Below are 25,849 nucleotides of genomic sequence, written 5' to 3' on the forward strand. Positions count from 1 at the left end.
ATCTGATCCAATGTAGAACCACTCTTTTCTGTGGACGCTTCCCTCAAACTGTCGGTAAAACGAACAGACACCAAAGAGCCCCGGATAATCACAAATGAGGGAAAAGAGGGCAAAATGCGCCGGACGCAAGGCGAACACGGACCATGGGAACGGGGCTTGAGGGAAAACTATTTGTCTGTCCGTTCTTGTGCGTGGAAATATAATAATTTAGAAACATAACAAGTTACAGAGAGGAAATTTGGATTATTCTCTTATGGCTTATTTTCGGCCTAATATGCCAAACGCTGTCTTTTTTAGTGTATATAAATCCAATAACTCAAAGACAGAAAAAGAGCCGGCGTCCTGGCATAGGGGTAGTGCGTCTTTCCCGTGATCTGGCCGTCCTGAGTTCGAGTCCTGGTTTGGGCATGGTTGTTCTTCCGTTGTTCTATCTGTGAGATGTGTGAACGTGTCCTCCTGTAAAAAGGGGTTGTGCAAGCGAATGACTGATGCGTGAATAGCTAAGTCGTTCTCTTGGCCCTAGTTGGCGCTACTAAAAAAACAAGAGATGCTCCCCCACGGTTTAAAATCGCTCTCTTCGTAACAGCGGTCTTGTCCATGGCAAGTGCCATAAGAAACAACAACACAAAAAGTTCCATAAATAAAATCAATTTTTTTTTTTGTGTATATCAGATTTTTGATCCAACCATCAGATTTTAGACGGAATTTAGCACAAAACATGGCATAAAATGTAATTATACAAGGAAATAGAATAAAAATAAAATTTTTTTAAAAAACTCCTGTTACTTTCTTTACCATAGAGAGATCTTATTATTTACAGTGTCTCAACAGATCATATGCATGCATATTGATCTGGAGAGGCAGAATAATTTCAAAAAGGAATTGTCCTCGAAAACTTAGCTGTATGTTATTGTAAGAATAGACACAAAATAAATCAGCAAGAGTATACTAACACTATAGGGCGCATTAAAACGAAGAAAACTGAAAGTAAATTTTAGGATCTTCTTTCAAAACCGATAGAGATCTACAATGTGGATGACGTTCTGCCTGCCGAATTTCATATGTTCAAATCGCTGCAGCTTCCAGTGATCGCTTTCGCGCATATATGTGGACAAAGGAATTATCAATTGATTGACGGAGTGGATCCACAATTTTAATAACTTCTGCGTGCTTCGCCATTTATATTTAAGAATTATATTCCATGGACGTGTACAGAAGAACAGATAAATGTTTCGCTTTCGGATTTCACCTTCAATTTGTGAAGTTGAATTAGGCTATTCGGGTCACCAATGTAGCGAATTGTTATGAGCGAGGATAGAATCTGGGACCTTGTGGTTAGCAGCCGAGTAACAAGACCACAAGACAAAAGTAATTACTCAAGTCTCGTAGCTAGCTGGCTTATAAGGTTCACCACAGTACTCTCCCTCCAGTGAGACGGAGGTGAGACGAACGATATGGCTGTTGAGTGGTGATGTTTTAGCTGCTGAGTCTAATGCGCCCGTACCCATTTGAGCATTTGAGTAGCACCAAGCGTTATGGCGATCTTGTGTGGGGAGTGGTTGCTGTTGCAAGTGAGTCTGACGACTTTGTGTTGCTGCGTCAAGTGAGTTTGACGACTTTGGGTTGCTCCGTCAAGTGAATCTGACGACTTTGGGTTGATGTGGGGGATAGATGGCACCACAACAGCTGTACGAAGGTTGAATTTTCATCGTCCGAGGTCACCAACGTGAAGTTGAATTGGGTCATCCCGGTCACCAATGTAGCGAATTGTTATGAGCGAGGATAGAATCTGGGACCTTGTGGTTAGCAGCCGAGTAACAAGACCACAAGACAAAAGTAATTACTCAAGTCTCGTAGCTAGCTGGCTTATAAGGTTCACCACAGTACTCTCCCTCCAGTGAGACGGAGGTGAGACGAACGATATGGCTGTTGAGTGGTGATGTTTTAGCTGCTGAGTCTAATGCGCCCGTACCCATTTGAGCATTTGAGTAGCACCAAGCGTTATGGCGATCTTGTGTGGGGAGTGGTTGCTGTTGCAAGTGAGTCTGACGACTTTGTGTTGCTGCGTCAAGTGAGTTTGACGACTTTGGGTTGCTCCGTCAAGTGAATCTGACGACTTTGGGTTGATGTGGGGGATAGATGGCACCACAACAGCTGTACGAAGGTTGAATTTTCATCGTCCGAGGTCACCAACGTGAAGTTGAATTGGGTCATCCTGGTCACCAATGTAGCGAATTGTTATGAGCGAGGATAGAATCTGGGACCTTGTGGTTCGCAGCCGAGTAACAAAACCACAAGACAAAAGTAATTATTCAAGTCTTGTAGCTGTTATCTGGCTTATAAGGTTCACCACAAATTTATTAAATATCTGAGAACTTAGTGAAAAGACCACGTGTCAATTTTCATATACTTAATTCCTTTCGCTTTTTGAGTTATCATGCTCACGTACAGAAGCCAAATTAAGAAAGTGTACTTTTCAGACTCAGCGAGGTATAAATTCGTCAAAAACTTGTAGTCGAATTTTTTTTTTTTTTTTGGCGGTTCCAATACTTTTTATATGAGCTAATAAAAATATTATTTCTCATTTTACTTAACTAGGAGAAGTTTTATTTAATTATTTGGGGCAACCAATTTGAAAAATGGTCTATTGATTTTAAGACATTTCTTATCGTATGGAAATATAGGCCACCAACCCTTATAAGTCTAAAAGGAAGACCTGAATTTTACTGTGATTTTAAAACATATAATAATGTTTCTGAACTGGTAAAAGCATGCTATGATTTGACTTGTGGCCTTTGATATGAAGTGGTAAATATCAGATTGATTTCTAAACTAAAATAACAAACAGTTATCATTAAATTTGATTTCAAGTACTTTAAAGTAATATACATAATCAAGATCCACCAAACAAATCAATTTTCAGAAAAACCTTTATTTCATTATTACTACTCAAATGGTACCAGTGAATTTGGAGGAGTTAAAAGTAAGTTTTATATATGTCTTTGTTTAACCTCATCAATGGTTATGTTCGATATTTAATTAATTGTAACTCAGTAGCTACTTATTAATGCCAATAGTCTTTTAAATAAGCATAAGGATTTTACATTACTTGTAAAATCACAATTCATTTTTTCGGTGCTAAATATAATTTCAATGCCAGTTTTGACGTGCTTTAGTGTTGTTAATTTTTTTAAACATAAATAATCAATGAACGCAAGCAATGATTCTGTATCAATTTGTACAAGTGAAATTGAAATTCTGATGCATTGAAGGAGGGAATACCAATTTTTATTCACGAAAAAATAGTGACTTAATTATAAACTAAATGACCTGTGCCGAGTAGAAAATTATGTGTCTCTTTATCTGGGCCAAATTTAAAGGAAAACGTGCTAAATATTAAGTTATCATATGTTCTTGGTGTTATTCCTATTCCTATTTCTCATCAGGAGTTAAAGGATGTTACATAGATTCAACGCAGTATATATTGCTAAGTGTATTTTCAGCGCCCACTTATTAATCATATCCAGATTAATTTATCGTGGTCATCATCGTTGCATTTTTTACTTGAACCAAAAGAATTACTTTTACGATTTGTTACAACAAAGAGTCTTTTTTTTTCTCTAATCTCGCATAATGCGTGCTACCTTCTAGGATCTTAACTATTAACTTAACTCATATGGAATATTCTCTAAACATCTTCACTATCTGAACGAGGCTCGACACTACAAGACAATTTCAAAACGGCGAAATAATTATCAGAGCGGATAAGCTTATAAATAATTTTTGGCTCTCAAAGTTGACTTTTTTTTTGGCAATTTCTCGCTAAGTATGGATATCTTGATAATTTTTAATGCAGTCCTAAAAGGCATTTTTTACCATTTCTTGTATCTTTTTAAAACCAAAGAATTTTTGACACAATTTTGTTATTCTTGGCGAGAAATCAGATACAATTCTTATGCCTTATGCAATAGAATCATATAATCTATAATGTTACGAAAAATCCGAACGATGGGTGTGCAGTGAGAAGTCACACAACACATAAAACACAAAATACAGCCGAAGAAACCAACAACACATAATGAAAAGACAATACTTGCAGAAATCATTAGCAGGCTCGTAAGCAGAAAATCCTACTAAACAGTTATAACAGTACAAAGTCATCGTAGATAGCTCGCTGTAGATCAACATTCCAAAAGCAGAATTCACTGACAATTGAATTCAATTTTCTCTATCAGATTTTATGAACCCTGTGACAGTAAAAAGAAGGTTCTAGAAGGATTCTGTATTTTGTTCCTGAATTGAGATACCAGCAAAATTTCAGTAACATCGAGAACCAACTTTTTTTTGCCAGCAAAGTTGCCAAATAGTTATCAAGTTTGTCTCCAAGGCTATCTATTAAAACATCTGTAAAACTCTTTTTCTTCTTATATGACGTACTGTGCAGGAAAGCAATATTACGTTTCGAAGCAATATATTAATAAATAATAAGGGAGAGCAATAAATCAGTCGTCCAGATTAAAATGTTGCTCCGATGTCGACATTCTTTTTCATGTGAAAGCTTATGATCATGATGATAAATAATCAAGAATCACTTGTCTTCTTCATTCTCTATTTTTGTGATATATGTATATATATTTACACTATTGAGAAAACTTACGGCAGAGTCCTCTCGCACCAATTATTGAACCAATTTTTATAATTTTTAATTCGCATAAAAGCTTAAATACATTATCAATATTGACCATACATTCGTCATTTTCAATTTTCGACAGAAAAAAAAAAAATACTATTTTTCTGCAGATTTCCTCTAAGGAAAACCTGGACAGAGTTTCCAGGCCACAACCATCGTACAGATTTCAAAAATTTTTCAAAAGAGTGCTCTTGACAATTAGATACATCATGAATGATCGCCCAACCGTACCTCCCCATTCTGAGAGATAATACAAAATAAAAATTTGGCATAGGCTGTATCTTAACTCCTGGCAGTGTTCATCAATTTTCTTCGCTTCCTTGACAATCTGGTCGCTTTGAAGAGTAGCCAACAAATGCGAAAGCTCTATCATTATTCTGGAACTTTAATTTAAATAATACTTCTGTTTATTCTTAATGATATAATTGTAATTATATTTTTATTTGCTGTAATGTAATTAATCAAAGTTGGTTGATGTTACTAAATCGACACTTTATATTAACCATATGATTCGATTCATTGCCAAAGGTCGTGTGTTAATTAGCTGTTTCTGAACAAATATTTGCTAACGATATGTGGTTAATACTAATGTTTGACCATGAAGTGTGATTAACAAACAAGTACCAATTAATTTTATTAATAAGAACCACCTTCAGCGACCATATTAATGCTATTTATTTATTTATGAGCCAATTTTGATGAAATAATTCTCATGAAGAATAAGGAAATAATGATTTCCTGATAAGGAGAAAATGGTTTAATTGGCTAGTTAGACTTGCAAAATTAATTGGCATGGAAATTTAGTGAAATCAGTCTAGTTGTTGAGGTTGTATTCTCTAGCTAAATTTCATTTTCAAATATTATTCAAAAATAGAAGCAAAGAGTTTATTTAGGATAAACGAACTGCTAAATGAAATACAAAAGAGTGAAATCGATACATTATATATTAAAATTAATGTTTGTACTTGAGGAACTCTTTCAAGGTTTTGCTCTATAGAGAATGAAATGTAACGTTGTGGTTTCGATACTTTTTTTCCAAAATGGAGCCCATTGATTTTGTATTTAGATGTCTTTTAAATTTCATAAAAAGTAAAAATTGGCATTATCCATACAATGAATATGTATAGAGGGATTGGATCTTTGGCTTTGTCAATTATTTTGAGCATAATGATTTTGGATGAACAGCCAATTGCCGAAGGTGATTACTTTATTATTATAACAAAACAGTAACACTCGATGGAAATTTATTACTGGAAACTAAAATAGATTCTTTCCTTTTGAGAGCTTTATCACAATGGCCATTTGTATCTAATTTTTTCTTTTCAAATAACGTCTTGAGTAACTGATAAAAACTGAGCGCTTTCCAGTTCCATTGGAAACATACCATTTGTGATTTCGAACACGAGCAATTGAGGCAAGATGTTGATAATCGACGATATCGTCTCCTTCAATAGATAAAAGTCTTCCGTTTCGCTTTTTCTTTTTGCCGACTCTCTTGCCGAACAGCATTCACTCAGTCGGGCCGTCTCGAGACTGCTGCATTTTCTTAAGATGAGCGTGGATCGGTTGAAACTCTTGAAAACGTTGTGGGGGGATTCCAGGAAAATGTCCTATCCACCTGCTTGTAGGGAAAGAATAGGGGATGGATTGCAAGTTTTTTTCTTAAGAGTTGTGGATGACAAGGATGGGGACCAGTCACAGGTGGTATTTTGTAGAATGGAACCTAGACTGACTTCCAGTCGAAGCGAACCTCAACTGAATATCAGAAAAGAAAAGAAAAGACATGCTTCCCGTAAACTAAAAAAGGTATGCAAAATGTTCATCAGGCTTCCTAATTTTATTAGTGGATTTGTGGTTGATTTTAAAATCTTTCCTTGCGAAATTTCAGTTAAGCAGATTTGAATTTCTTAGACAATTTTATTTAGAGATCTCTTGACCATCGGAAAAGTTATCAAGAGTCGAAATAAAAAAATACTTTAATAATTATTGTTATAATATTGATAAAAAGGACAAAAATGAATTAAAAAGTTATGTGACTGAATTTTAGTGTACAGATTTAAATTGAGATCATTTTATAATATAATTTTGATCATAAATATTAAAGAATCCAAAAACAGAATGGACCGAGGAAATTTTCGAAATCCCAAGAGGTTTCTAAAACCATTGTTTAAGGTGCCTTGTTTTAAATAAATAGAATATTAAAATTGGGTGATTGCTTTAAGTTATTGATTGATATTCATTTCAGTCACATACTTTCGATCCATTTAGTTCAGGTCAGAATTTTTAATAGTTAGAGTGGATGTTCCTGCTCGTACATTTCGCGATTTGAGAACACTTAATCATCTAAAATACTTCCTATGAAAATAATATATTGGTTGTATTAACAGACAAATGTGGACAATGATATTTTGAATGCCAGACGAGGTTCTAAATATCCTGAAAGCTTGATAAAAACTTCCGTTTTTTAAATATATTTCAATTTTTTCGAAATGAATTTTTTTTCTGTTGCCAGGATTTCTTTCTTTTATAAATATTCTTACGTATTCTTTTAAAAAATGGGTTTTTTAAAAAAATTGTTTTAAATTCTTTCTCAACTTCTCACGAATAAAGTGCCACGTCACCTGTAATGGGTTTCAAGTGAGCGATTGCATTTTCTTATCATGGTAATTCATGATAATCTTGCCATTTTTTTATGAAAAATTTGTTGAAATTGTTTTATTCAAGGCAACGTATTGAAAACAGATGTAATATGTGATAGAAATACAGTGAGATTATGCTTATCTTTGTAATTTATGCCATGCAATTTTTGAAAAATGACAAATCCAACAAAAGAAAACAAAAATATCAAAAAGCAATATTTTAAAAAATGTTACAAAATTGCATTTCGGAGCGAAATGTGACTTAATTTTATTGACAAAGCCATCCAGACATTTAAAAGGTATCAGATCATAATATATTGTTAATAATCGCTATATAGGATGCATAAATACTTTTATACATAGCAGTAGCATTGCTCTATACCCTGCGCCTACAATCATTGAGATCTCTGATTACCTTTCATTTCATCTGAGCTCATTAGGACTAAGAAAAATGGACCCTTTTAAAGGTTACCACAGTTAAGCTAATTTCATAAAAATCCCCAACAAGAAATAATCTTTCTTTGCTATTGTAATAAATTACTAACCGTTATAGGTGATCAGCAGTACCCCCAAATCTTTATATATAAAATAATTTGTAAATATCAAGAAGGTAGACTGCAATCTGAACTATACTACCAATTTTGCCAATTTTTATTTTATACGAAAGTAAATAACATCTAGATATGTCATCAGTTTTACCTTGTTCTCAACAACCATTTATTTTCGAAAAACTTCATTTTGAATTTTATTTCAATATATACTCTTTATAGAAAAAAAATTCTTGAAAGAGTTTTTCAATCACAATCATTAAATGAAATATATAATTTACCAATTTCGTCAATGCTTAATTTATACGAAAGCTCATGAACCTTAGATACGTCATCAAGGGTCATCTTCCTTCTCCACCTCCTTTTCGATAGATATTGCAAACAAAATTTAGACAAAGCCTCGACTTCAATGATCTGACCGATTTTGTCAATTTTCATTTCCAATTAATTTTGTTACTTTGAAAGCATGAAACCAGTCCGAATACTTTACTGATATTATGCTATCATAATTTAAAATACTAATCTCTTTTTTGTTTTGATAAGATTTATTTCATCAAAATTTTGACCTGACTGTATTAATAGCATTAATAATTTGGACGAAAAAGAGCAATATAAATAAGAATAATTATTAATATCAATCAATGCCGATAAAAATATAATAAAATATAATTATAATTATATAAGTAAAAGTGAATAAAGGCATTATTTTTTAATTATATTAGCATACTAAACGAAAGACCTTCTGATAATATATGAGATATGCTTCTATGCTTTAAAATAGTAAAATTATCAAGTTGGCGACGAAAATTAGCGAAATTGTTTTCTGTTGCTGAATTTAAACACTTGCCAATATTTTATTTTCCAATACTTCTTGAAATCGAGAGATGAGGCCCAAATACTCATAGAAGACATATTTAGGGATCACACGTTTTAATATAAAACAATTTTTTAAAAATCTGTGCCGTAATTGTGACTAAGAACTCTATCATAGTTTTCCCCTTAGGAAATGAACAGTAAAATATTGTTTCCTGATTTCCCTCGAAAATGGTAGGCGGTGTGGGGCAAGTGACCAATGATGATATATCTAGGTTTCTTGAGCTTTCTTATGAAATAAAAATAATCAAAATTATTTCATTGATTATGACTGGAGAAATCTGCCATACAGAATGTAAAATGAAGTTGCCTTTTAGGATATTTCTAAAAAATCGAGGGCGGTGAAGAGCAGTCTAACATGAATTTAGAAAGTGGTAAAATCAAACCAGATTTTTTCTTCTCGGAAATTTTCCACAAATAACGAGGTACCTCTATTAACCGGTTTTATGAAATGTTCAAATCATCTGAAAGGATCGTGGAGCACATTGTAATATCCCCGCCTCGATGGCGGAATGTTCATGTTTTGAAACTCGTTTCACAGCACAACTGCTGTGTGAGCGGGTCTGATCACGATTATTTAGAAGACAGTGGTTTGGGACACGTTCAATCCGTTGGAACATAATGACATTCTATTCGTTTAGTGTTGCGAGGAAATTTTTAAAAGAGTGTGCCAGTTGAGGTATCATCCCCGTCATCTGACCGGGATTTTAAATTACGGAATAGATAGTCCTAGCCGAATTAATCCTAACGCTGCTTCAAAAGGGACCTTAATGTATTTAAAAAAAACAAGTCATAAAATCTGTTATTGATTGTAGTGTCCCTAGTTTCACACTTAGAAGTAAGAGATTCTGTTTCAACGAACGAAACAAAAAAGTCAATTGCAGATCCTATATTATCATCAATTTAATATGAAAGGATTATATACAGCAATAATTAGAAGCCTTGAAAAGCATATCACGTGAGTATCCAATCACTTCTAAAACTATGTTACAAAATAAATGATAAAGTGATATATTTGAAGGCAGATGAAATTAAGTAATAAAAATGCATTATTAAGTTCATTTTGTAAATTTTTGGTCACTTTAACAGATGGCATCTTCTGAATCTTTAGAAAGAAAATTGTGCCAGATGTATTGTGCTTTAAAACTTGAAGCAAAACCGTATGATGTGGAAATCAAATGAGTAGGCTCTTATTCAGTAAATTAAAATTAGATCTAATTGCTAATAATAATAATAAAAATGAAAACTATTCTACAATTTTTAAATTTCATTTTTGTTGTGATTTATTATCTATCAGCGATTTAAACCGAGTGAGCGTCTCTTGTTTTTTCAGTAGAGCCAACTAGGGCCAAGAGTACGACTTAGCTACTTCGTGCGTCACATTCGCTTGCACAACCCCTTTTTACAGGGGGGAACATTCACACACCTCACAGATAGAACACAGAAGAAGAAGAGCAGCCATGCCCGAACTGGGACGCCCAGATCACGGGGAAAACGCGCTACCCCATGCCAAGATTCCGGCCAATTTCATTTTTACTAAATAGATGATTTTCAGAAACATTTTTTTTTTTTCAAGAAGAAAGATTTATAATATAAAATTTTTATATAAATAAAATCAACTACATGAAGCTTCTTATAAGCATTTAACAATCAACGTAAAGTCGTGGATTTTTTTCAATAAATAAATAATCTTCCCATTTATGATCTATATTTAAGGTAGATATGCGATGTAAGTGCTAAAATTGTTTCTCAATAGATTGTGCTTCTAACGGTTCTTAAGGTAAATGTCACTCCCTGTTGATGTGATAATTAACCCTTTCTAGGGCCGTGGGAAGTATGCTTCCCATCAAATTTATCAATCTTTGTAGGAAATTATGTAGGTTGGCATAAGTTCTGACAAGTTTTTTTAGAAAGACAGAAACCTAGATGCTTCAGTTCTTTATCTCACACAAAATGATATGTTTTGATTTGTTACTTAATTATTAATTAACCAAATTAATTAATTAATCAAATTAAATTTATGTAATAAGCTAAATGAATCCCTTTTCTTATTCTAATTTCAAGCCAAAAAATATTTTAATATAATATGACTAGAAAAAAATGGCCCTTAAAAGGGTTAAATGAAACAAAGATAACTGGATTCCTGGTTTCAATAAATACCTCTTTCAATGAAAGTGAATATGTCAGATAAGAATGGCATAGCTGAAGATTACTTCAGATGTCAGAAATCCTTCAAATAAAATGAATAAATTCATCTTCAAAGTTGATAACAATTTTAACTAGAAGGACAATTCTACGTGATGTTTTCAAAAGATTCTGTTATCTCCTTTTTTTTATTTGGAAAAGGAATCAATTGTCAAAGACAAAAAAAATGTCCATACAAATAACAATAGGAATACAAATAGAATAAAGAAACAATTCTTTTTTCTGATTTTTGAAGCGAAATTCTTTTCTATAACCGCAATTAAATTTTTTTCTTTGTCCTTTTTTTTCTTTGTATGAAAAGGAGAAGAATAATAAATAACCATAATAAATAGCTCCATAATTTCCCTAAATTAAAAATCAACTTAAAGTCCAATCAGTATATTATTCATTTTCAATAAATACTTATTTGTTTATAATTCGGAAATAGCATGTAAAGTTATTCATAATTTAATTTTTATACTATTTTTTCACTCATTTTCTTCAAATAAAATGATGCAGTTTTTGTTTTATATTCCTGCTTTCTTCAAAATGAGATTTTATTTTAATTTAATTTTTGACGTCGCTAACTAAAACTTTGATAGAGCCTTCAGCTTTAACTATAGGACCGATTTCGCCAATTCATTTTTTTCTAGAGATATCACAATATAGATCTTTGGCAGAACCCCTAGCCTTAACAACTGAACCGATTTGGCTAATTAACTTATAGACTTTGTTAATAAATCAAAATGCTCAATGTTTATTGTTCAGATTTAATTCAAAGTAGTATTTTCTTTTGCTGAGAAGATGTCATTTGCCAGAATGGATTGACATGACTATATTAATTTTATTGAAGAATAGCTGGATGCCAAAAGCGTCTAGTTGACATTGAAAGGAATATATTTTAATTACTTTGCTTTAAAACATCAACATTTTTTTTTCACATCCTGGTGTAAATTTCGAGGGAAAAAAGCTGTGCGAATGAATTTCCCTCAAAAAGTAGCGGATATCTACAATGTTCATGCTGAGGCCACATTCGTCTGCCTGTCGCGCTTCTGAGTTATTAAATGCAGACATAATTCCAAAATTGATCTTTTCAAGCTCAATGAATTCCGGAGGAAGAATTATTTACAAACCTATGGATAGAATTTTATAAAGATTACAATATTTTTTTATGTGATAAATCAGACAATAAGATTGAAAAGGAATGAAAGTTAAAATAAACCTGGGACCTACATTATTTCTGTTTTTCAAAATCCTACATCTACTAATTGTTCTGTTTCGATATATCGAGTTTATTTGGATGCTGTTCCAACAGAGCGTGGTGATAAAGAGATGGATGGTCCAAACGACCATAGAGAATTATTGCGATATTTATCCTCTGACTAATCTGTTCATCCTTTAACTATGCGAATCTCATCAACAACTGCGTGTAATGGCATTCTTTAATGAGTAAACCGCGGACTATTATTGCGGAATGCCTCGGTAGTTGTGTGATCAGCTGGATTTTCTCGCATGCGCGAATTCACAGCCCTTGAATGCTCTTCCAAAACAGTGATCTGCTTTGTAAACGTCTACCGGGAATTTATATCATAGGCTGGATATTTAGCATGTCTGAAATGAAACAAAATTCATATGTAGATTTGAAATGAAAAGTTTTGGGCTATTTAAGAGTAAAGTACTTTATTTTTAAGTGAATGAATATTTTTTGCATCATTCCTAATTTCTAAACTGATGTGACACCATGTTTTTTACTTGAACTTTCCTATCGGAACCAAGTTCCATGTGATCCTAGTGACTTAAAAAATTAAACTGTTTTCAATGTATACGTTTCTCTCGCGATACTGTAATTCCACATTCTTATTCACTATGGTCACTATGCAAATAATACACAGAGTTTTTTTTTCCTTTCGCGGAATACTTGATGGAACAATGGATATGATTTGAAGCTCATTGAAACAAGGAAAATGAAAGTTGAAAATGATGCAAAAAAATAGTTTAAAATTTTGGAAGTATTTGCTTAACAACTTATTTCATTAAACAGACAGTATTCGAATTTTAAAATGACGTGTAATAATATTTTTGAAAGTTAGCACCGAAAAAGGTAATATTTTATTTAATTAAATTAAAACTCCGAAAAAATAATTTTTAGATGCCGTTCAACTTATATTTGTACCAAATTAAGCAGCTGTGGTCGAATGGTATATAATATATTGACTACCAGCAAGTATTATATTCTTCTTTATTTTAAATAACCAGCATGAGTGGTCAATCCAAAACTTACCGCATAGTCTCTAATAAACTTATCAAACCAGAGAACGCCTTGCATGGCATTAGCGTGCAATAGTTAAGAAATATTAACTTTTGACGTGAATTTAGCATTTTAACTTAATTTGTCTTCTCGTACTTAATCCCTAGTTATCGTCTCGAGCGTAATCCCAAGTTATGCCGGTAATTGTTGTTTTTAATGGAACTTGCCATGGACAAGCTCGCTGACAAATCATCGATTTTTAGCCGAGGGTGCGTCTCTTGTTTTCCAGTAGCGCCAACTAGGGCCAAGAGTACGTCTTAGCTACGCACGCATCACATTCGCTTGCACAACCCCTTTTTACAGGAGGGGTCACACTCACACATCTCACAGATAGAGCAGATGAAGAACAACCATGCCCAAACCGGGACTCGAACCCATGATGCCCAAATCACGAGGAGGGCGCAAAACCTCTATGCCACGACGCCGGTATGCCTCTATGTATAAAATTCGGAAACCAAAATAATGCTTTAGACACCTTTTTTCAACGATTACAACAAACATTTCACACAAAACTGACACATTTTGGGATTTGTAGTCACAAAATCCCATACCAAATTTGATAGTTTTAAGTCATTGGTTTTTTTGAATTATTGCGTTTACATGATTCTGAAAGTACAGAGCGAAAGATGGCCAATCCCTTGTTGGATTTCTCCTAAAATTTGATAGGTGTGTACCCTATAATTGTTAAATCTGTATTCCGAATTTTATATATCTAGCTCTGTTTACTTGTAATTAATGAGTTAACTTACATTCAAACAATCGGGCAGACAGACTTCCTCTGAACAGATTTTACTCAAAATTTGACAGAAATTTGCAAATTTGGTGTAAAGACCTTATACCAAATTTTCTGCATCTAGCTCAAATCGTTTTTGAGCTATCTGTGTCACTGATAGACAAACGGATATTTTCCAAAAATATGTTTTTCGAACTCGGAGAGTTCTAAAACGTGGTGATTCATCAAAATCTCTAGTTTTAATTTTTTGACCATTACTATACTCTATCTATGCTGTGTATTCGAAAAAGTAAGAATTACCACTTTTGAACGTGACAATTCCATGACTGTTTTTAATCTATCCCATTTTAATTTAATGCGTCTAATTTTGAATGCATTTTTATTAACCTAAGCCATTTTAATCTAAAATTCTTTTAATCCTACTCATAAAAGCTGCGTTTCATTTATATCACCCAAGTTCATTGTAAGAGGCGCCCTCGTGAACAGAAAACCCGCTGTATAAACACAAGGTCCAACGTCGCAGTAGACAATCGCTCGACTTCTCTCATCCTAGCGCGTGTGCTAGACACAAAATGCTGCGAGTCCTGATGAACGCTTGTTCCCGGGGATGTGAACCCAAGCATGCTGGAGTCAATCATGCAGTCATCTGCTGTCCTGTCACTCTCACCATGCAGGTCTGTGTACCATTCGTGAATAGCTGGAAAAATTATGCGTTGCTTCATTCGAAATGCTTTGCTATGCTGCCAGTTTCTTCAATATTAATTTTTATCCTGTTAACTGGGGACTGATTGAATCTGCTTAAGGAATCAGAGAAGAGAGATTGTTTGAAAAGCTGAACATCTTTCATATCGAGTTTCTTTAACCATTTGAATGGCGAAATTTTTTGAAGTAAAAAATATTTACACATTTTTTTTTGTTATTGGTCTTGTTTTGTTTTTTTGTTATTGGTCTTAGTAATATTTATTACTAAGACCAAATTCATTCTACTTTTCAGTTTTATACAAAAGATCCTTGCTGTATAATTGCTTTAATTTGAAAAGTGAACTTATACATATTTCTAAGTATTCTTATAGATTTGTGCAAATAAGGTGAAAGATGTTAAATAAGGTGAAATAAGGTGAAGAATTATTATTATGATTATTATTAGTGCTTGGCAAAAAAAAAAAAAAAGGAATAATATAATTCTTCGCTTGAAAAATAATTATTAGCATTTTTCCAAGTTCGGAAAGAGGGTTTATACATTGTATTTTAATTTTGAAAAGACGAAGGAAATTAATAAAATTGAAAAGACAATTTTTCTCGTGTTGAGAGACATTTCATCATTTCAAGAGAATAAATATTTGTTTTAATCTTTCGGACCATAAAAAATGAACTGTTGTGATGAAATGCGATACATCTTTTAAAGTTATTTTTCTCCCACTGAAAAGTAGTTTTCATACAAACCATCAACTGACGATTATACCCGATTTCCTGTTTGATCAGAACGCAGAAAGATCAACCGGTTATGGATGTTTCAAATGAAATCTAAGGATTTTTATTCCGGACTCTCTGCTGATCAAATTCAATAAAATTTTTCATGTTAGTACAACAATAAACGCGCTGTATTTTATTTTACGTTTTGAAATCGGATCATTTCACTAGAACTGCCTCAGTTAACATTAATTATTTATTTTTTTTACTCAACGGTTCTTTTATTGCTTTCATCAACGGTGCTGCTCATTCTTGGAAAACATTTAATTGATATAAATTAGAAAAAAAGTGTCCAATTTTAGTATCGTTGCAAATGATTGACATCTGCATATTCTACAAAGTTTCTAAAATTTAATGGAAAAAAACTGAGTGAGTGAGAAACTGAAAATAAAACGAACTTCTCAGCATTTTGCATTAAATAGAGTATTGTTCACAAAGTAGTGTAGCAAAATGAAATTTTTTCAATGCATGAAAAAGTTTAGGTATGCAGGGATTGATTTATGAATGTATTACCATATACTATATTAAGGTTAAGCATTGAATGAAGTTATTTTGAAAGCCACTCTTTCATTCTGTAGGTTCTATCTTTGGGCGAGATGGAGAAAATCAACTATTCGGAATTGGAGCTTCCTCTTCCAGATCTCCTATCACCTTCAGAAATCTTGCAAGAAGAACACATTAAAGAGGTACGTTCATTATTTCAATGATATTCAATGGCAGACCCATATTTTCATTTCTACCATTTAATATATCTTAAAAACTAATATTATCATGATGAAAGAGGCTTTAAAATGTGATAATGCATTTCTGTCTACTAATAAAGCTATAAAAAACTTACTTCTCATATGTTAAATGCTCTTTCTTGTGATATAAATTTCATTAGAAAAACAAGGGAGTATCTGGGATTAAAGATTTTTATTTTGATGAAATCACTTCCTATCTTGATAAAAAAAAGTAATAAAATTATAAAATTATTAACAAAATAAGCCTTTAAATCAGTTTAAAAATGGAAGAATAAAAATAACATATAGATGAACAAAAGTGAAGACAAGAATTTGCTTTAAATGAATGCTTTTTGAAAGAAAAATCAATTTGAAAAATTTATTCCCAGTTAAAGAAATACAATCATGGTATCCAAAATAGTATCAAACCTGTTTGCCGGGATTAGAGGTCATTACAATTTAAAATTAAATATCTTATGTAACATGTCTTTTACTTCTTCAGCAAAATATTTTTGAACTTCAAATTTTGATAGTTTTATAATTCATATTATTATACAAGACTTACACAGTTCAGCTCATTATATTAAACAATCCCTTAATTTCTATCATTTCTCCTAAAATATGGACTGTAATTTGAAATCGAAATGATTAAACTTTAATTAATATATATAAAAAAACTGTTAAAAAAAAATGTTTTTTTTTTTTTTTTTTTTTTTTTTTAATTTTAAGCACACACATACACACACACACAAAAAAAATATCGCTCAGCAGTGAAGTTTTATGTGTAGCTGCTAAATATTATTTTATAAAATTTAGAATATCTTAAAGAATTATTCTATTCAAATTTCTCTTATTTATCATAAAATTCAGATTTCAATTTTAATTTCAATAGGATTTAGATGACACAATTAATAATTTATTTTGGTCAATAAATATAGGTCTGAAAAATTATAGAAACGTTGTTATTTCAAAATTTTAAACAGTCTTTTGTTAATTTTTTGATTTTGAATCATATTCAGTAAAATATTCTTATACTGTCATTTTTAAACCAAAAAAGGTTTCAATATTCTATTACAAAATTTGGCCGAGTTATGGGGCATTGAATATTTTTATTAGGACAATCAACAGTTTAATTATTTTTGGGACATTCAATCTTAGATTTACTCTGGGCACTGATAAGGATATTTTCCTCTAGGCGGTCAGTGGAGTGGTCTAAAATTGTCCGACAGCTTATGATTCTCATATTTTTATAAGGAGATCGTTTTTGTAGCAAAAGAGTGTTAACTTTTTTATTTTATGTCTCAAGAATATTTTATCAATAATATTTATATAACGATATGAATAGCAATAATGTTTATGATAATTTTACTATTCATAATCACATCAGCTTTTATAGTAAAATAATGGAGTTATTTTATTTTATATTTCATGAATATTTTATTAAATAAGATTCATAAGACCGAGAATTTGTATAAAAATTTAAATTTCTGTCGTTCATCCGAGAATTTATTGACTCATGCCAAATTTGGTATAAATATTTACTTCAAGTTGACCATTTTTCTTATTAGATGTATAAGAGTATTTATGGTTTATGAATTAGTTGTTGGATGTCGATTTCAGTTGATATCCTGTATGTATATTAAACCATGTTTGCCTTAAGTAACACAAAACTATTGAATTAATATTATAGATATTTTGAGTCACAGAAATTTTTTTTCTTGCATTTATTTCATAAAAAATATCACGTTTCATATTTATTTCATTTCATACAGGCACGTGCTAAATATTATAACTTAATCTTAATCTTAAGCTTTTGACAATGCAATATATTCATGAAAGCTATTTTTTCCATACATATATAACTTCCTCGAGTAGGTTAAATTTAAATTTTAATTTGTACGAAATTTGTTGCGTTACAAAATATGCTTAAAATATTTGTTGCAATGTTGTGCTGTAATGTTTTTGAAAGTTATCTTGGAAAAACGTCAACATTTCACTTCATTTGTAATTCATTGATCTAATCAAAATTTTTATTAGTTATCTCTCCGTCTGCACATTGTCAAGGTATATATGTGCCAAGTTTGATAGCTACAGGTCAAACGGTTTGTACAGACATACAGGCACATCTTTTTTAATAAGTAGAGATAATCATGCAAGAAATTAAAAAAAAATTTCTATGCCCAATTTCATACTATTAACACTGAGACAAGGAATTTAGTTTGAAATGGAGGCGAATATTATAAACTTTGATAGAAAAATGCTGCGGTATTTTAACTGAATCATTCATTTAAAGCTCATCTTTCACTATCTGACCATTTTCTAGATACTCTTTATGCGTACGTGTCATTCATTATTAAACCTAAAAATAATTTTTGATTCATTAAAAACAGGCGATAAAACAAATGTCTTCGGTTTTAAAATGAATCTTGAAAACAAAAATATAAAATTTTTTTAGATATTTTCGAATTTTAAAATGAATAGGTATATTCTGGATAAATTTTTTTTATAATAAAACATGTTGTTGCAGTAAAAACATCCATTGCCTAACCACGAGTAGGTATTAAGAAACGAATTGAGCTTTGAAAGTCAATACGAACATTTTTGTCAAAAATATGATGCTTTGTTCGTTATTTCCGTTCGTTTTATTCTTGCATCTGTTTCCCTGAGAAGATGATAGAATAAAAACCTTGAGGGGAATGGATACTCTTGTTGTAATGTGTTTATTCTGAGGATGATCCGAAATCTCCCATCCACTATTTGGTCACCTGCGGTGCGACACTAAGCAAATAGTCGCTGGAGATGAAATTGGGAAGAGAAGTCCATCGGCAAGATACGGGAGATGGAAGGAAAATCGAATCGTGTGTCGGCGATTAATGCTAGGTTACACAAAACTTGCTTCTCAAGAATATATTATGCTTAGAAATTTATGTCTTTTTGTAAATTACATTTTATCGCAGCAAGTTCCAACATCAATAAACTTGGTGACTCGAAGAACACTGCCCTCTGTTGTGCAATACCGATCAATATTACTACAATATTACTAATTGGTGTAGCAAACATTCGTGAAAACTTTGTAACTCCCTTTGAACAAAAATAACCGTTAAGATTTCACGAATTACAAAACACATTGAGATTTTCTTCATTCAAGAACGCGTTTCATTGAAAACTAGCTGTTACTTAATTATTAGCTATTAATTACCTAGCTGTTATTTAAAAAGTAAGCTGTTCAGTAATATAAATGATACTTTTAATTTTACAATGATTATCTCATTATTTTTGTCATCAGAAAAGAGATTTTGCTTTAGCTTTGCAGATGAATATCAATCATTTCTAGCGTGAAATGTTTTATACAAAATATAAATCTTAAATGAAAGCTCAAAAATGTTTTACATATTTATTTAAATTGACTTGTCCAATATCTGTAAATATGGAATTTTATCACATTAATATTTTATTTCTCATGCGTCTGAATTCTGAAATTTTACTCAAATAGATGTGCTCTTGATTTCAATGCAATGTTTCAATATTTTTAGAATTTATTTATAGTTTAGTGAATGGATTAAATTTGATAAATTTTATTTCTTTATTCAAAGTCACGTCTGTTAATGAGTCAGTGAAAATCTTTTGATAAATATAGTTATCTATTTCATATTGAAATATTAGCCTGTTCCTTCATCAGCCTTGAAATCTTCAGTAACCGATGTTTCTGTTTCCAGCTCTACACCTTACTGCCCGCCCGGGCGGTGGGATTTCCCTGGACGCGCATCTATTCGACGTCCACCGACGGCTTCCTCCTCAAGACCCTGTACAGAAAGATGACCGACTTCGACTGCCCCGTCATCCTCATCATGCAGGACACGGAGAATGCAGTAAGTGCTCTGCCACCTCCTTATCTTGTTCGTATGACACTGATCACAGGTATAATTAGACAATAACAAATATTTAGGTTGGGATATGTTTTTTTATGTCCTAGGAAACGCGATAGAATCAATACTTAAATAATTGTAAAGTCGCGCTTACATCGACTTTCTCATACGCTTGTTTGAAATTTTTATGCTGATAGTGACAATCTTTCGCGAAAACAAAATACCAGTAATTTATTGAAGATTTTTTTGTTTTTTCGTATACAAAATATACAAAGATAAAGTATTCGAATTGTCAGAATAAATGAATAAATGAAATAATAAAATAAAACAAAATAATCGAATTCGAGATTTTAACGAATCTCTGTGTTTCAAACCTCTTTGAGTCTGAAAAAGACAATTTTGGGATCATTCTGTCTGCCTGTGAAAGCGATAACTCAAAAACGCTTTGAATTGGACGAATGGAATTTAGCGTGTGGATTTTATACCATTCAAAGATAGAACATATCTTTGTAGATCAAATTTTGAACGAAATTCATTTTGAAGAAATTTGCCTGTCCGGCTATTTGAGAATAAGTGAATAAGAAATCTAATGTTATGTATGTAAATGCAATAACGCAGAAACTCAATGTCTGAAATAAAAATTACATTTGTAGCTTTATGTTAAATGTAGGTTTTAATCGACCGATGAAAAAGACCTTCAAAATACATATTTGATTTTCTAGTGACTCTATACTAAATGACAGCGATTAATCACAGTGCTCCAACCATCGGGAGTAGCCTTCTCGGAACTTTTTGGCATACTTTCTAATGTAGGTTTTTATGTATTATTAATTGTATGCCATTGACAAACAATAGTTAGTTTTAATTTAGTTATATTAACGCCCCGTTGTAAAGCATCACTAGGGCTATTTTGGGACGGACCTCATAATTTTGAACCGCTGTCAGATAACGAGGACGACACCTTAGTTGGCGCCCGCCTCTCCACACCACACCACACCATGCCAGCTGGAGGACGTTTGACCCTGACGGATTTAACGTGCCCTTACACGACGATTCTTCGGTGGAATCGGGTATCGAGCCTGAAACCCTACGGCTCACGAGTCGAGGCCTTACTACCAGGCCACCGCGGCCCCAAACAATAGTTAAGGAAGAATTATCGAGAGAGAGTGCGATCTTTGAGGAGCATTTACTATAATATGGTTAACACAGATATGCTGGAAACTGAGTAGGAATTTTGGTCACTTTTTTCAGCTGATTAAAAGCAAAATTTGATATAGAATTACAATTGTCACAAAACCACATATTGAACATCATATTGAGTTCTGAGTTTTATGGTGTTTACTTAAGAGTGAAAATACCGACTGATAAACTGTCAACCCCTTGATGAATTCGATACGAAATGCAACACATATCTATACTTCCGATATCATTTCTGTGTACCAAATTCTATCCATCTCACTCTCTTCCTTTTATAGAGATCATGCTAATTTAGATTCTGACAGCTGGAAAGACAAGCTTCCTCCATTTCTTCCAAAATTTGTTAAAATTCTACACATTTGTTATAGAAGCCATATAATATAAGCCAAATTTCATACATCTAGTTCACATTGTTCTTGAATTATCACGTTCACAGAGGGATAGATATAATGTCAAAATGAGTTTTTTCGGCTTCAGGGAGATCCGAAATGTGAAGATTCTTCAAAATCTAAAATTCAAATTTTTATTTTCTTTGTCGATTGAACAATTTTTTCTTTTCACATTTCATATGTGAGAAAGCAAAAAATATCCCAAGATTACACGCTAGATTCATGCTAAGGATCGATATTTCATAACTATTGTTAGCCTATTGTTTCGTTTATTGTTAGTTTCATGCAATTAATACACAAATACCGGTTTTTTTTTAAATTATACTTTGAAAACACATAACCTTAATGAGTGAAAACGTGGAAATAAAAATCTGAGCATTCTTGGAATTCACGGCTTTGCCCAAGGTCGAGAAATTTTATACTGGGGAAGGAGGATAACACCTTTTATTTGGAAGTAATTGCAAAGTTTTTGGAAGAGCACTCCCGCTGGTTATTGACAACACAAAGGTGTGAGCTCTGTTCTAATTTCATTCGATAAGACGTCGTAGAAGATGCAACAACATCTGCTTAATTTTGATGAACTAAAGGCATATCAGAATACCGGGATTATTGAGATCCTCATTCGAATGTAGGTAGAGAGGAAACGAGCAGTTAAAAGATTTAAATACAGTTGACTTTGGCCTGTTGGGCGGAATAAGATCGGATGGAAGTTTCAAGAACGTTCTGAGAGAACTCAATTACAATTTTGAAAGTTTTATAAAAAAGTCGAAACAGGAAAGAAAATGTGTTGAAGTATCCATTAGTTAGTTAGTTTGGTTTGGGTTTTTTTGGCGCAAGGGCCAGATTTGGCCATGCTGCACCAATAGTATGATAGAAGTTACTGGTCAATTGGTACGGTGAATTATATCTGTAAAAATCAAATGCAAATTTTAAAATACGAAATGTTCACTATAGTAAACAAGGTTAAAAAGTGTAAAAAAGTTTAATATTTAAATATGACGATAAAATCCAGTTGTTTTCAGAAATGTAAAAATGTTACAATGGAGATTTTCTCCCACTAAGTCACTCATACTCGGAGATCATGCATTAAAAAAACTTATTTGGTGGTAACTGAAAACAGAGCATTCTGATAATATGTGAATGACCGTAAATTCAACATGGCATGCTGTACATTTGGGACACCTTTCACCAAACAAAAGTTGTTCGTATGACACGCAGTTGAGTTATTTTAACATCATGCTGTCGCACTGGGAGATTCGGCCACAAATTGATAGAAGGACGAATAACCCGTCATTTGTTAGAGACCTGAAAATCCCAAGATTCTTACTTAATCTGTGAATTAATTTACTATGGTGTCGTTTTACGTCTGAGTAAGGAATTGGGCGTTGTAATGAAATGGAACTTCCTTTGCTTAAATTGTTTTTCAAATGCCATGAAACGCTATTTTTTCTTTTGAATGGACCTGAGGAAACTAAAAAAAAAAAAAAAAAAAAAAAAACTCGTTTAATCATATATAACGCATAAATCTTTTCTTAGAAAAGACTAATACAATTCAAAACTATCTTTAGCAAAAAAAAAAAATCTATTTATTCTATACAATCCTGTAATTCCCTTAAAAACTGAATAGAAAAATTGATAATAAAATCTTCAACTACATAGTACAAAAATAACAATTTTTTTATAGAAATAAATTTAGCAATCTTTTTAATATAAAATTTCAAAGATTTTAAAATTGGAAAGAGGCATATTTTTTAATCCTAAAGTTGTCAATGAAAGGAATTAGGGCAGTAATTCGTTCAAGTTCAAATAAAAGATCTAACTTTTTTCAACCAAACAAATTTCAACATCAAAATAATATTGAAATATTCTTGATATTCTTATATATCAATAAGTAAATAATTTAATAAGTAATAAGTGAATAATTATTGAAATAAGAGAACGATTATGAAGCTACTAAGAAATAAAATGGAACTGGAGGCATTGTCTGCACTGAACACTGCATTTTCGTTATGAAATCTTTCTAGTTGTAAAAAAAGGGGGGCAAATTAGAACAGGGTGGAAAATGAGGGAGGGAACTCATTCCTCATCTTGATATAGAGCTTGGGGGGAAGAAAAGGGGAATCTATTGAGTGTTATATATATTACCGACCAAATGAAATCACAAGGGAATATCTCCAACACCGAAAAAGCGATGCAACTTTTGTCGGCAACAAATAACACAGTCGTGTGATCCTTAAAAATTCCTAATAAGAAACAAAATTTACAACATGGCAAAATTATTTCTGCTTTTCGAGATTTCTTGCATCTGCAATTCCAGTGTAAGCGAGGCTAAACTGTTCATTTCATGACCACCAATGAATATGAGCAAGATTTGCTTATTTCTTAATTGAAATATAAAAAATTAAACTTAAACTGTTTTTGGTAATAATCAATGCAAATTAAAGATAAAAATTGATGGTAAATAATCGCGAATTTGAATGAAAAAATGCAACTACCCTCTTACATAATTGAACGGTATTCATAGAAAGGCATTCTTCCTTAAAAATTGTAATAAAAGCCGCCCCATACTGAGAACTATTTTATGCTTTGCTAACAAAAATAATAATAATAATAATAAAACATGGTGTACAAGTTTTAAAATTGCTCAGAAAAAATTGTAACTTTGTCTGAAACATGAAAAGAGAAAAGAGATTGAGCGTTATGCTTGCTTTAGCGTTTGGGAGAGAATACTGAATCCACTATTTTATTGACTCTAATATAGAGCAAGATTTTCTCTTGCACAGAATTAAAGGGTTCCTTTTTTTGTGTGTGTTTAAGATATAAGTGAATCATTCTGTAATCTGCAGTTTTGCAAACAATGAAGAATTTTTCACAAAATTTCTAAGTCTCAAAATCTTTGATAATTCATATATTTTAGGATATTATAGCAACTTTTTTTGCAGTTACACTTAAAAAATGTTTTAATTTCTTCTTATAAAATGTATTAAAAGTTTCGAATTTAGAAATTATTTTAAGAAAATCCTTAATGTTTTTCAGTTAGTTTAACTAGCAGATTAATAGCAATTAAAAGAAGAAATCTGGTGTTAAATAGCATCTGCGTTGTTTACAATTAAACAAAAATATATTGGTTGTCAAATTGTTGAGAATTTTTTAAAATGAGGAAATATAATTCAGTCATGCGCTTAAAACCGTTTATGTGTAAGAAAATTTTGCCTGAAATTACTTCTTGTAATTTTACCCTTTTTATACACTCAGGAATATATATATATATATATATATATATATATATATATTCAAAGAATCTAAATGAATATGTATCTTTAAAAAAAAACAGAAAACCTTAGCAATTACGAAATTATGATTTTTGTCCCCGTCAAATTGTCAAATTTACTATAAAAAATTTATCGTGAGGGTTCTATTACATTTATTTGGAAGAACAAAGAGCAAGAATTTTTTGAATAAAACTAAGGTTATTGCTTTGATATCACTATTAAAACAAATCTAATTTAGTGCTGGTAGATAGCAATTAAGCTTTGTTACTCTACTAATGCTAAATGACTGTGAGCAGTGTTGTCATCTATTTTAAAAACGCATGCTTTGTCAACAATCAACAGTTGTGTTAATTGCTGAACAAATGTCTGAGGAAAGAATGTCCAGGGAACTGACATATGTCAGAGAGTTACATAATTATGAAAGGAACATCATTGACGTATTAAAATTTGTTTTCAATACTTCTCTGAACACAGTTTGTTGGCTTCTTGGAAAAAGCTTTTAAGTTATGTTAATAAAGAAAATATTTAGCATAAAATTTAAAAGACTCATCCTTCATTCCGATAACATTGTGGCATTTAAGGCCAAATCACTCAAAGCCTTATAGATATGTACTTTTTTATAGCTCACATTTCGTAATAAAAATTCGTATGCAAATAAGAAATCCCCCCTTAAGCTTATGTAGAAGGATTGTTAGCATTTGTTTAAAATTCTTGTTATCACTTTCAGATTCAGTCGGTTCTAATCATACATGAATTGTTGAATGTAGGAACCTATTTATTAATTTGAAATATCTTAGAATATGACTTTGACTCATCCTAGTGAATCGATGTATTTCAAACTTAAAGTGAATTTTGTCCTTAATTATAATGCACTAATGCATTTTTGAATATTAACTGATGAAAAACTGTATAAGAAAATATTTATAGCTTTGTTAATTTTTTATTTAAATCTATGAAC

General features: G+C 31.8%; 1 protein-coding gene across 1 annotated transcript in view; it reads left to right on the forward strand.

The window, feature by feature from the left end:
• The window catches only part of LOC129965360 (nuclear receptor coactivator 7-like), a 131,985-nt gene that overhangs the window by 96,487 nt on the left and 9,649 nt on the right, over positions 1–25,849 (forward strand). Inside the window, exons 15-16 of the mRNA XM_056079189.1 lie at positions 16,024–16,131; positions 19,884–20,036. Coding sequence (XP_055935164.1) covers positions 16,024–16,131; positions 19,884–20,036 — 261 coding nt within the window. The remainder of the gene's footprint in view (positions 1–16,023; positions 16,132–19,883; positions 20,037–25,849) is intronic.

Source organism: Argiope bruennichi, chromosome 4, assembly GCF_947563725.1.
Source record: "Argiope bruennichi chromosome 4, qqArgBrue1.1, whole genome shotgun sequence".
NCBI classification, from domain to species: domain Eukaryota; kingdom Metazoa; phylum Arthropoda; class Arachnida; order Araneae; family Araneidae; genus Argiope; species Argiope bruennichi.